The following is a 13,692-nucleotide window of genomic DNA, read 5'->3' on the forward strand; positions in this document are numbered from 1 at the left end:
GAAGGGGAGGTAGTGACGTGACAAAGGGGTATTGACACGGGTTCCCTGCAGTTGCAGCGCAGTGTGCGCGTGGCTGGCAGGGAGGTGTTGGAATTTGACGCTGGTTCCCTGTGGCCCCAGGGAGGTGTTGACACCGGTTCCCTTGGTTGTAGCGTGGTGTGTGCACGGCAAGAAGGGAGGTGTCAGGTGCGCAGGTTACGGTACAAGTAACGCGCAGAGAAACTAATTTTTTGGTCACAGTCGCGGTAAACTCCAGTGTCTCTTTGGTGGTCAGATGTTATGTCCAAAGTATGTCTGTGGGTTAATGTTCAGAATTCATGAGGACAGCCAGGGTTTATTAAAAAATGAAACAAGGAGCTTCAGTCAGGAAGTCAGTGGTTAGGGTGCCATCCTATTATTTTAGGGGAGCCCCGATGTCTTGTTTTCTGCCTTACCACACACTTTCCGGTAGATGAAAGAGTGGGGAGGTCCCTAGCTGATATCGAGGGAAAAAGTAGAGCGGTGTCTTTATACAAAATAGAACTGTCCATCGGAGCAGTGTAGTGGAAAATTAAGAATATTTTGCTGATTGTGAATCCTGTAAACAATGGAAGCTTGTATGTAATTGTGAGCCGGAATGTTGAGAAAGCTTAGCTCCTTGGAAAGCTGGGTTGCTGGAGGGAGTGATGTCTTTTGTTCTCTGTGTATTTTGTTCAGTGCAGGGTCTGAGGCTGATTTATTGCCTATGTCTGTAGCATGGAGTTTGTGGGGTAATACTATTGTATAGCAAATGTTGAACCTACTGAAGGAAATGATCAGGGATCTGTTGGTAAGACAATATTAATATTTCATAGATGGTGGTTGTATTTGTTTGTACTTTGTGTTTTGAGCAGTATGCTGTCCTGCAGAAGCCGGGGTCAGACAGATAGGGGGATCCATTAATATCTCTGTTCTCTGAGGACTGCACTTTATAGTGATATTTTGGGGTAGTGTACAAATTGTAGGTTTACAAGGGTTTGAGAACTAAAAAAATAAAGTAACTGCTGATCTTTTTCAGTGATGCAACTGAGTTGGAAAAAAAAGGAAGGTATAAGTACAAAGTCTAGAGTTGTGGCCTAGTGATTATTGTATTGTAGTGACTGTTGCCTGTTTGCCTTCTGATTGGAAACCTGCTGTTTGGACATCAAGTAAGCGATTGAGCATAGTGTAACTGGGACCCATGAAGGACCTTGCATGTGTTTGCTAGTATGTTCTCAGAGCTGATCTCTGTCCTTGGTTGACCAGCTTGTAAAGTGAAGTGTTTGTTGAGCATCTAAGCTATCATGGTCCATAGTAGTAAAACTGTTTTCTCAGCAAACATCAAACCTCTACCAAGGAGCGGTACAAAGTATCATGTGGAGCTGGTTATTACAAGTTTAAGGAAAAGGAGTGCAGCAAAGTAACTAAGGTTTAGCCCAGTGAAGAAACATAGGTGTATTGTTCTGTTTCCTCTCTTAGAGCAACTAACTTGTTATCTGTGCAGGGTCTTAAGGGTTGAAGATTTATGGATCTCAGAAATGATGGTTTAGAGGAAGGGTTTATGGTCATCCATGTGAAGACGGATGACATATCTGTTAGTAGTGAGGATGTTAATGTTCCTAAGGGTTGTTATATTACGATAGAAATAATATGTTTGTGTTTTCTCTGCAGGTTATTGAAGGAGTTCTGCTATATATACAGTGTGTGTATGTAACCTGTGATGTAATGGATCCAGTTAAATTGGTAAATGTAAACTGTGGTATAGAAACAGAACAATCCACGTGGTGATGATACTGATTGTATCTTATTTGATTTGAAAAATAATAATAATGTTCCTAACAATGAGTTCTGTTTGTTTCCACAGCTGGAGGAGAGTTTTGCCCTAATAAAAAGTTTAGTTTTTTCCCCCCACAATTCTGCAGGATGGAGACGGAGAACTGAAATTATGTGAAAATGCCATTAATTGTCCATTTATATTTTAGGAGTGTAAAAAGATTTGGCCATGAAAGAAACATTTTTGATTTTGTTAACCACATTTATAGTGATTTTTTTCTTAATTTTCTAAAAGGAGCTCTATGTGTTGTTTTATTTTTACCATTTTTTTGAGAATGTTGTGGATGAATGGGCCCATATGTGTTTTTGGTTTGTACAGGTCTGTATTGCTATATATGTTGTCTGTCCTGTTACACCACAAGAAAGTTAGTAGGCCTCTATGGTTCCAGCATTACAGGTGACTGACCTGACATGAGGCAGTCCAAGACCTGGGCTAAGGGGGGTGGTGACAGAGAGGTGGGAGGAGAAGGTCGGATCTCATAGGGAGAATGACAGCCCCTTCCCAAAGATCTCATTGTCATCTGAGAAACCTGATGGAAAATAATATTAGGATTTAGAAGTCAGAATTGTCTTCAGATACCTATTGGGTGCTCCACGAGTGATATACCTGGATGATGATTTGAATGTATTTTATGGAAATTGGTTTTAGGGATAAATTGCATACATTCCAAGGGTTAAAGAGACTCTACAAACTAGAAGGATAAAAGATCACAGTGAAGATTGGTGGTTTGTGCTTATATTATTGGTTGACAAACTTGGGTAATTGCAAATATGTATGGGTAACCATTACTAAGAAACTGCCAGCATTGTATAATTTGGAGGAAACCTCCAGCAAATGTGATAGGTAAATCTACAATAACAGAATGTAACCTCCCCGGTATATACATCTATATATATCCATCCTAAGATAATAAGAAGGGAGATACTAAAAGGGCCAACTAGATGGAGTGGGGGGCTTTTTTTGCCAAAAATCTTCTATGCATTGGAGATATCTATCTATATATACACTATAGAATAAGGTATTTGCCTCACATGAGATAGTTACTGGGGGTTATGTTGAAGCCATATGTTTTTTTTGTATCTTTCTAAACAAAAGAATGTTATTTGATAATAAACATGTGGGTTATAGGATTAGGGAGACAGCATCTATTACATGTCCTTGCGATCGGCAGAAAAACTGGGCAGAGTTTTGATTTGGTTTTTTCTTAGGACTCTTGGATTGTTATTTTTGTTATCCAGTTGATTTTTATCCATTTGATGGAGGAGTGATGAAGAGCTACCAACATAAAATGCACAGGGCTTTACACCGAGTTTGTAAGTCATAAACTTTTGTTTTTGCGAGTCCAAAGCCACCGCGTGTTCTATCTGCTGTGGATTCTAAGATTCATGCTTCGTTTGGATATTGGACATTGTTCATGTTTGTCCCTAAAAACTCCATCTTCACCAAGTGCAGAGAGCCTGGAGAACTGAGACAACCTGAGATAAGTGTCTACAAAGGTGCCACCTGGCCCAGCACTGCTAAAGGGGCTCTACAGTCTGTACCCCCAGCCATAGCGGCAACCGCCTGACTCATCAACAGAGATAAATGGGGGAAGGGGAGGACTGCGACAGACAAGGGTAGGGACAGGTGAGAGCACAACAATCTCCTGGCTTTCCTGCACCAGAGATTCAGGTCTAAGAAGATCAGAAGAAAGAAGATTCACACCAGAATGGACATTGCATTTTTTGTTACTGGACTTTTTATTTTTCTATTATACTTTTTATTTGTTTTTAAGGCCAGCTGTGACAGCACCAGTTTCTGTTGGTAGCAACAGACAGATGTAGGAGTGGTAGATAGTGTTTGGTGTAATAATGAGATAATATTTTAGGTGAAAGATAATTTTAATGTAATGACTGAAGGGATTGGGGAGCAATACGGTGGAACACGGGGACTGATTATTACAAGCCACAAAGTGCTTTAGACAGGAAGGATAAGAATGGCAGGTCCTTAATCTCTCATATGATGTTGATCAAAACCAGTGCCTGTTATAACTATGGCCAGATGGGTAATAATATGCAATGAATTATAGAAAACCCCCAACTTGTGGATAATGGCACCTATATCCTGGGAGCCAGTATGGCGGGGGACAACAGAGGGAACTATGGGAAACCCAGCCTCATGGAGATGTATAACTAAAAGGAATGGGACAATTATTAATCCAAATCAATGGTTAAACAAAATACTTTGCTTCCTTGCATACAAACCTTAAAAACACGATAGCCATAGCTGACCCAACATTTCAGGATATGCTGGCCTCTGAAACAGGGTACTCAGACTACAACCTGTGGGTAGAGTGGATACATCGTGGTACACCGCAAATCAAAACAACTGGACTGATGTGTGTTCCAAAGCCAGACCTCACTTAGGGAATGTTCTATTAGACATAGCGTAGAACTCACAAGATGCTTCCTGAGCCTCTACAATAACACCGCCACTTATTGTACTACCTGTAATGAATTAAAGATCCACTATACCATAACAGACATAACGCCCGGACCAGGAGAACGCATCACAATCTACCACGGTAACTATACTTACTATACAGTGCAGAAGGGAGGAGGTGGATTCATAGGGAATTTCAAAGGGTGGTGAAGCGATACCTATAGCTCAGTGGAGAATAAGTTGCAGAACCAGGTCCTGTCACTAGGGAATATATATTGGATATGTGAGGATATAAAGATCAGGACCCGACTTGAGGGTAACTGGATGGGGGAATGTGATTTAACAAAGGCATTGATGCCAAACCACATAGCAAGTGACGCTCCAGCAGAAGCCGAAAAGTAATTCAAATCCTATACCGCTTCAAGAGAAAGGCAAGTCCAGGTGGTAGGTCTGACCCGCATGTATACATTGATGCTATAAGAGTCCCAAGGGGGGGGGGGGTGCCCCAATGATTTCAAGGCCCAAGATCAGATTAAGGCTGTATTTCAGTTGCCGAAACCCGTAAAAACTATTAAGAATAGAGATTATATAAATTACATATATTACAACCAAAAAATTTTTTGTAAACTATACCAGGGATGCCCTCTAGGGATTGGCAGACCAGTTAGGACCAACTTCCAATAATGACATGCCAAAACAAAATGGCCGCAGATATGATCGTAACAGAAAAAGGAGGAGTGTGTAAAGTGATAGGAAAGACCTGCTGTACTTACAGTCCTGACAACACAGGGCCAGACGCAGGGCAGTTTCTAGGTCATTTTGGCTACAGGGCGGATTTGAAAAAAGCGTGCCCCCCCCCCCAAATTATAGGTTCTGATTTGAAGAAAAAATTATATTTATCTATCTATTATATAGAGCCTATTCTCGCCTCATTACACCTGGGGTCCTCCTGCAGCATCTCTACCACTTTTCTGCGCTTACCACCGCCCCTTCTGTGATAAACTCGTATCAGCGGTGACAGCCTGCTCAGCTAATCACTGGTCGCATGGCTGTCCCATCTTAGTCAGTGATTAGCTGAGCGGTCACCAATTATACAGAAGGGGCAGTGGTCATCGCAGAAGGGGGGGGGGGGGGGGGGGGGGGGTAGAAATGCCGCAGGAGGACAACAGGTGTGGTGAGAATAGTCTCTTTCTTATTTTACTTCTTATTCTTATTACTGCAGCAAAATATCTAATGTTTTTAAGTGCCGGACAACCCCTTAAAACCCCCTTCCCCCACGTCAGCAAATTAAGACCCCCCCCAGCATCCCCCATGTGTCTAGTTACCCCCAGCATCCCCAATGTGTCCAATTACCCCCCCAGCATCCCCAATGTGTCCAGTCCCCCCCCAGCATCCCCAATGTGTGCAGTTACCCCCCCCAGCATCCCCAATGTGTCCAGTTACCCCCACCCAGCATCCCCAATGTGTCCAGTTACCCTCCCCCCCAGCATCCCCAATGTGTCCAGTTACCCTCTCTCCCCAGCATCCCCAATGTGTCCAGTTACCCTCTCTCCCCAGCATCCCCAATGTGTCCAGTTACCCTCCCCCCCAGCATCCCCAATGTGTCCAGTTACCCTCCCCCCCAGCATCCCCAATGTGTCCAGTTACCCTCCCCCCCAGCATCCCCAATGTGTCCAGTTACCTTCCCCCCCAGCATCCCCAATGTGTCCAGTTACCCTCCCCCCCAGCATCCCCAATGTGTCCAGTTAACCTCCCCCCCAGCATCCCCAATGTGTCCAGTTACCCTCCCCCCAATGTGTCCAGTTACCCTCCCTCCCCAGCATCCCCAATGTGTCCAGTTACCCTCCCCCCAAGCACCCCCCAATGTGTCCAATTACCCTCCCCCCAGCATCCCCAATGTGTCCAGTTACCCTCCCCCCACGGCATCCCCAATGTGTGCAGTTACCCTCCCCCCCAGCATCCCCAATGTGTGCAGTTACCCCCCCAACATCCCCAATGTGTGCAGTTACCCCCCCCCAGCATCCCCAATGTGTCCAGTTACCCCCACCCAGCATCCCCAATGTGTCCAGTTACCCCCCCCCCCAGCATCCCCAATGTGTCCTGTTACCCTCCCTCCCCAGCATCCCCAATGTGTCCAGTTACCCTCCCCCCCAGCATCCCCAATGTGTCCAGTTACCCTCCCCCCCAGCATCCCCAATGTGTCCAGTTACCCTCCCTCCCCAGCATCCCCAATGTGTCCAGTTACTCTCCCCCCCCCAGCATCCCCAATGTGTCCAGTTCCCCCCCCAGCATCCCCAATGTGTTCAGTTACCCTCCCCCCCAGCATCCCCAATGTGTCCAGTTACCCCCCCCCCCAGCATCCCCAATGTGTCCAGTTACCCTCCCCCCCAGCATCCCCAATGTGTCCAGTTACCCTCCCCCCAGCATCCCCAATGTGTCCAGTTACCCTCCCCCCCAGCATCCCCAATGTGTCCAGTTACCCTCCCCCCCCCCCCCCACAGCATCCCCAATGTGTGCAGCTACCCTCCCCCCCAGCATCCCCAATGTGTGCAGCTACCCTCCCCCCCAGCATCCCCCGTGTGTGCAGTTACCCCCCCCCCCCCCTCCCCAGCATCCCCAATGTGTGCAGTATAGGATGCCGGAAAGCTGGGTGACCTCTATCATACTGATTACAGGATCCTGGGAAAGCTGGGTTACCCTGATCATACTAAGTATAGGATGCTGGGCTAGCTGGATGACCTCATTATACTGCCTACAAGATGCTGGGAAAGTTGGGTGATCTCCCCACCCTTCCCCAATGTAACCTTCAGGGCCTAGTGAACAGTATACAGAGAGGGGATCCTGTATGACTGAGGTGAGCTCTCCTCCCCCCCACACCCTCGCGCGACCGTGGCCCCGCCCACTTTAAAACGCGATTAGATTTTTTTTTTTACTGTTTTTATTATGTTCGGATTATGGCGCCCCCTAACTGCTAGCGCCCCGTGCGGCCGCCCGGCTGGCACGGTGCTAGAAACGGCCCTGGCCAGACGGAAGGTAACCCCGGCTATAAAGAAATTGGACAAGCTGTCTCAGGAACTAGATAACAGACTATAACAGACCATGGACCAATATTTTAGCCAGATGAGCAGGTGGCAGAAGATACTAGCACAAATAGGGAGGGTAATTCTTGTGACTTTGATTATTCTTGCTTTAATTGGCTGTTGTGTCCTGTCCTGTCTGAGAAAGGTGTTGACAATGCAAGTTCCACCTTCATCCATCAGGAAGAAGACGACATAAAGGAAGACAAGCCGTATACCCTCTTGCAGTCCCTTCCTCACAAATACACTACAGTAAAACCTTGAGGGACAGCACCATTTTCTTTAGATTTATATATATATACACACACACATATACACACACTCTTTGGTATGCTTACCCCTATATACTGTGTATGCTTACACCTACAGTATATACTTTGCCTGCTGAAGACACCACCAGGTGTACAAAGATGGCGCCTTCACCTCAGACTACACCCAAGATGTTTGCATCTAAGTCCAAGAGGAAGAGCTGCCACGTGAAGAAACAACCAATCCTGAAGTGACCAGTCCACTATGGAATGTTTGTGTAGGGCTTTGCACACGACACTGACCCAGCCACTTATATAAACAATTGTAACCCACAATAAAACAGAGAAGTCTCTTACAGCTGAGCTGGTGTTCAGTGTGTGATGCTTCCAGTGCATGCACCAATCTTCACCTATTTGGACGGGGGCAGACATTTGCAGTGGTACACATTAGAGCAGGGCCGTAGCTGGGGGGGGGGTCAGCTGCCCCAGGGGGGGGGGGGGGGGCGCCATCACAGGGAGCAAAGAGAGGATGACAGTGGATGAGGCAGCCTGGAAGCCTCCTGCCCTCTGTCAGTGTGAGGAGGCAGCGGATGATTTTTGCTTGATCAAAAAAGGTATTTCCTATTCTGTATTATCTTCTGGCTGCTGTTTAGCTATAATTTGCGCAAAATCGCAGCGTACCTTACTGGAGGTGATGGAATACTTTACTGGAGGTGTTACTGCTGTTGTCTCCGCTGCTGAGTGGAGTTGATGGAACCTCGGGAAATCCTGGGTTCTATAGAACTCAAACATTCACAAACCTGCCGCATTAGATTGCTGATGCCTTCCCGGGTACCGACTGGAATTCCTATTACCTAGGCTGAATCCCGGAATTCCTGTCGATACCCGGGCACTCTCCTACTTCCCCACGGACCGGGAAGGCATCAGCAATCTAATGGGGCAGGTTTGTGAATGTTCGACTTCAATTGAACTTAGGATTTCCTGAAGTTCCATCAAGTCTACTGCTGAGCGTACCTGTGCATTAGGAGACGGCACCATAGAATCACATTACACTGGGTGTCACACTGGAGATAGATCAGGAAGCTTTGCCTTCTATTTCACAGGTACAGACAGCAGGGAGCAGAGACAACGGCGACTCCTCAGGTACAGACAGCAGGGAGCGGAGACAACGGCGCCTCCTCAGGTACAGACAGCAGGGAGCGGAGGTAAAGGTGCCTCTGTTAAGTTACTTAGGGACCAAATTTTAAATGGGAACATTCCAGATACACAGTAAATATGACATTATGTATCCCATATTGTGAACACCACACTAGTGCTGCCAGTAGAGATGACCGAATCGCTCATCTAAACAATCGCTTATCAGCTACAAACACACTTGGCATATCCGCAGCGAGACTCGCTGCGTATCCCGGCCCTATACTTTCAATGGCAGACAAACACGCAGCAGGAATGTACATCCATGCTGAGAGTTTGTCCACAGCCCGCCCCTTTAACCAGCCGGCTGCCAGAGACTATACATTACCGGGTCCCCGCTCCTGCTTGCTTCGGCGGTTCCTGGCACGTCCCGCTCGGCCAATCACTGTGCTTCCCCGCCGCAGTGCACTGATTGGCCGAGTGGGACGTGAAGACACCAGGAACCGCCAAAGCAAGCAGGAGCGGGGACCCGGTAATGTATAGTCACCGTCAGCCGGCGGGTTAACGGGGCGGGCTGCGAGTTTGTCTGACATTGAGTAAACAGGGATGGGATCCGCAGCAAGTTTCGCTGCGTATTAGCAGCAAGAAACTCGCTGCGGATACACCAAGTGTGTTTGTACCCTAAAATATATATATAAATATATTATATATATATATATATATATATATATATACACACACATGGGCACCCCTGTGCTTACTGTGCATCTGGGGGGGGGGCCCCCGGATGCACACCAATGAGCAAGCTATGTACAATCTTATGTCTCCTACTGTACTAAAGAGTCACAGAGCAGTTGTTCGTGCTACACTCTGGCATGCATCCTCCTCCCTCTTCATGAATAATCAATGCTGGCTGGCCTGCTCCCTCAGCTGTCAGATTGCAGCTCAGTCCTCTGTAGGCAGTTTATGTCTGAAAGAAACACTAAGGTATAATTGAATATCTTCTCCCTAATGTGTTGGAGCTGTGGCCTAGGGGTTGCTCACCTGTCTAGAGACCTGCCAGCAGTTCATTTTCTGGTTCGAATCCCCTAATGGAAATTAAATAGATGTCTTTTTTTTCCTCAATATTGTATCATTTTTTAAGGCTATGTTCACACACAGTATTTTTGCTTGGTATTTTGGTCAGTATTTTGCAACCAAAATCAGGAGTGGATTTAGAACACAGAAATGCTATGTTCTCACACTGTTGAAATTCAGCGGATGGCCGTCATTTATTGGCAAATATTGGACGCTGTTTTAAAATAACAGTAATTATTTGCTATTAAATGGCAGCCATCTATTCAATTTCAACAGTGTGTGAACATAGCCTTTCTGTGTTTTCAATCCACTTCTGGTTTTGGCTGCCAAATAATGACCAAAATGCTGAGCAAAAATGCTGTGTGTGAACATAGCCTTAAAAATGATACAATAATAAGAAAAAAAAGACACCAATTTAATTTCCATCAGGGGATTCGAACCAGAGAATGAACTGCTGGCATTCAACTATACCTGAGTGTTTATGTCTGAAAGAAACTGCCTACAGAGGACTCAGCTGCAATCTGAAAGCTGAGCGAGCAGCATTGATTATTCATGAAGAGGGAGGAGGATGCATGCCTGAGTGTGGTACGAACAACTGCTCTGTGACTCCTAAGTACAGTAGGAGACATAAGATTGTACATAATCTTGGTAATGCAGTCAACTCACTGTGTTAGTATACACCGTGTGTTGATATGCTCACTAGCGCTGTATACAAAAATATATAAATGCTGCTAGGTGTGTGGGGGACACCCTATATTCCCCCAATTATACAGATCATAAACTAAACATATAGATACACCCAGCGCAGATTATTAGTGGGTCAGTCAGAATAAGGAGGATTATATAGGTGACAAATACCTGTATAGAAATCCAGCTGGAAAGGTGAATATGTCACTTGCCCAAATGCTGATATCAATGGAGTTCAGCCGAAGTCCACATCCAGCTTTTATGCAGTGTAGAAGATCAATGGGAAGAAATCTTCTAAACTCGGCAGATGCTCCCGCCGGTAGCGCTGCACATAAGTTCACACAGTTCAGTTTTCCGTGGCAAAAAAGTGGGATCCTGAGTGACGTCACTCTCCTTAGGTGTGGATCCTAGTGCAAACCAGAAGTTATCCTATGCATTTCAGTGTACACGGACACCTTCATCAGGGATAGCCTGTCTCTAATGAAGGTGTCCGTGTACACTGAAATGCATAGGATAACTTCTGGTTTGCACTAGGATCCACACCTAAGGAGAGTGACGTCACTCAGGATCCCACTTTTTTGCCACGGAAAACTGAACTGTGTGAACTTATGTGCAGCGCTACCGGCGGGAGCATCTGCCGAGTTCAGAAGATTTCTTCCCATTGATTAACTTCTCTACACTGCATAAAAGCTGGATGTGGACTTCAGCTGAACTCCATTGATATCGGCATTTGGGCAAGTGACATATTCACCTTTCCAGCTGGATTTCTATACAGGTATTTGTCACCTATATAATCCTCCTTAGTCTGACTGACCCACTAATTATCTGCGCTGGGTGTATCTATATGTTTTATTGTACATAATCTGCTGCACGGAAAATTACCAAAAAGGCACCATGCTCAATGGGGGCTGCCAGCTACAGCACACTGTCACCACCTCAGGTAGGGCCCAGGAGCTGACAGATTCCCTTTAAGTCTGCACAGAAGCTGCTTACATGGCTATGTATTATGCACTTTTTAATATGATTTAATAAAAAAAATCTATTATTATTATTATTATTATTATTATTTCCACTCATTAATAAGAACTGGACTCTACTTCAAGTGCAAATAAAAACATAAAATCAGCATTAAATTACTTACATCATAGATGATGTCATGTTCTAAGAGGGCGATTGTGACATAGGCTGTACGTGTCACCAGATTATCTGCCTAAAGTTAAAAAAAAAAAAAAAAGTTTCAAAATAAAGTGACAATAGAAGGACTAGCCAGAACTGAATTGTTACATTGTCTTGAATGCTCACTTTATAAACAATGTCCCTTTTCTTTCCTGATTCCTAAAAAAAATTCTAAGTCACTTATTTTACCAAAATCACTCCTTATTCCAGAAAAAATAGCTGTAAAGTCTTTGCAAGGAAAAGAAACACCTTGTGACAATCTTCTGTCCATTGCCTTTTGTTAGAGGAAAGCCATCTGAAGTGACAATTATAACAAGATGGCTGGCTTACAGCTGCACTGTCCATGCAAGGTAAATCAAAGCTTTTCTGCATCAGCAACAGGGTTAAAGAGTCACTGTCTTATTTATTTTTTTTTTGCAGAAATCAATAGTCCAGGCGATTTTAAGAAACTTTGTAATTGGGTTTATTAGCCAAATCTGCCATTATCTGCATGTAAAAAGCCTTTTCCCAGGTCCCCCCCTCCTTCCTCTTTTTCATCCACTCTGAAAAATCTGAAAATTGTGACTTGTTGCAGGAGACGTACCCTGTCTGCTCTAGGGAGAGGGGAGGGGGGAGGAGGAAGGAGGGAGTTAGCCGGCAGCAGAAAGCAGATAACAGAGGATTACAGGCACGGAGCTGGGTGACAGCTGTAATCCGAGCTCAGACTGGTCACTGGTGACTGTCACAGGAGATATCCCGTGAGGGATTTGTAGATTAACTCTTTGTTGCCCTGTTTTGGTCTTTTCTTTAGCTCTCTCCATAGGAGAACAATGAAGACAGGGGGGAGAGCTTCAAACTGCTTTTTCATGATAAAAATGCATTTTTCGGATAATAAACCCAATTACAAAGTTTCTTAAAATCGCCTGGACTATTGATTTCTGCAAAAAAAAAAAAAATTCACGACAGTGACACTTTAAGCATAACTCTTCCCCTACATTTCTGCTGTTTATTTCCTTTGTGATCACAGCACCTGGCAAAACCATAGAATCAGTAGCCCCTTCTTCTCCTACATAGTACCTATTAGGGATGGTCCGAACAGAGTTCGGTTCGGGTTCGTACGAACCCGAACCCTCGGTAATGATTTCCGCTGTCTGCCCGCTCCGTGCAGCGGGCGGATCCAGCGGGAGGACCGCCTGGAAAACTGGGATACAGCCATAGCCATAGGCTGTTTCCCAGTTTTCCAGGCGTTCCTCCCGCTGTATCCGCCCGCTCCACGGAGGGGGGATCTGCTGCCGAGCGTTCGGGTTCATATGAACCCGAACCTCGGCAGGTTCGGACCATCCCTAGTACCTATACTAGGGTATGTTCACACTGAGTAAATGTTGCGGATTTCAGTGGTGGATCTCTCTGCCGTGGAATCTCGCCTGTCTCCGTGTAGTTTGTCTATGGGAGGGCTCGCACGCCTACGCTCTAGCCACTCTCCGCGCAAAGAATTGACAGCACAGTACCAACCTGAACAGTGATTAAGTTAACCCAATATTGTTTCCTTCGTGTCTGCTCTCCGAGCATCTTGCAAAACTAGCTCCTCGCATTAGTAACTCCTTCTCCCCCCACTACAATCTATAGTAGTACATTGTGTAAGTCATCAGTTCAGCACAATGCCGGTCTGTTAAGTGCACTATGTCATGGTATATCAGTGAGGAGTATGTGATGTGTTGTTCTGGGCTATGATTAGCTAAAAAAGTAATGCAGGGAGTAATGAGTACTTATAGTATACAGCTCAGCTCTGCTTGTGCCTTGTAGGGGGACACTTATAACAATGAGAGCCCTAAAATCACCTTGTGATCACTCCTTGAGGGTTCATCTAATAAAACTGTGCAGGTTTTAAATTTTTTTCTTAAACCAGGTATACCTTAAAGTGACAATGTCACCACACTGTCACCCCCTTTTTGCATTTTGACTTCTCTACACAGGTGTAAATGGTAAATGTAGCAGTTTTCATAACTTATGTTATATCATTACTTGTTCAAGTAAAAAGGGATCTTTTATCAACTGCAGATTG

The 13,692-nt window shown here is 45.2% G+C and overlaps 1 protein-coding gene across 3 annotated transcripts in view; it reads right to left on the bottom strand.

Moving 5' to 3' along the window:
• LOC138799251 (alpha-2-macroglobulin-like) overlaps window positions 1-13,692 on the bottom strand; it is an 82,533-nt gene that overhangs the window by 23,009 nt on the left and 45,832 nt on the right. For all 3 annotated transcript variants that reach the window (XM_069980169.1, XM_069980170.1, XM_069980168.1), the window contains exon 27: window positions 11,617-11,685. In XM_069980169.1, coding sequence (XP_069836270.1) covers window positions 11,617-11,685 — 69 coding nt within the window. The remainder of the gene's footprint in view (window positions 1-11,616; window positions 11,686-13,692) is intronic.

This window comes from Dendropsophus ebraccatus, chromosome 8, assembly GCF_027789765.1.
Source record: "Dendropsophus ebraccatus isolate aDenEbr1 chromosome 8, aDenEbr1.pat, whole genome shotgun sequence".
Classification (NCBI taxonomy): Eukaryota; Metazoa; Chordata; class Amphibia; order Anura; family Hylidae; genus Dendropsophus; species Dendropsophus ebraccatus.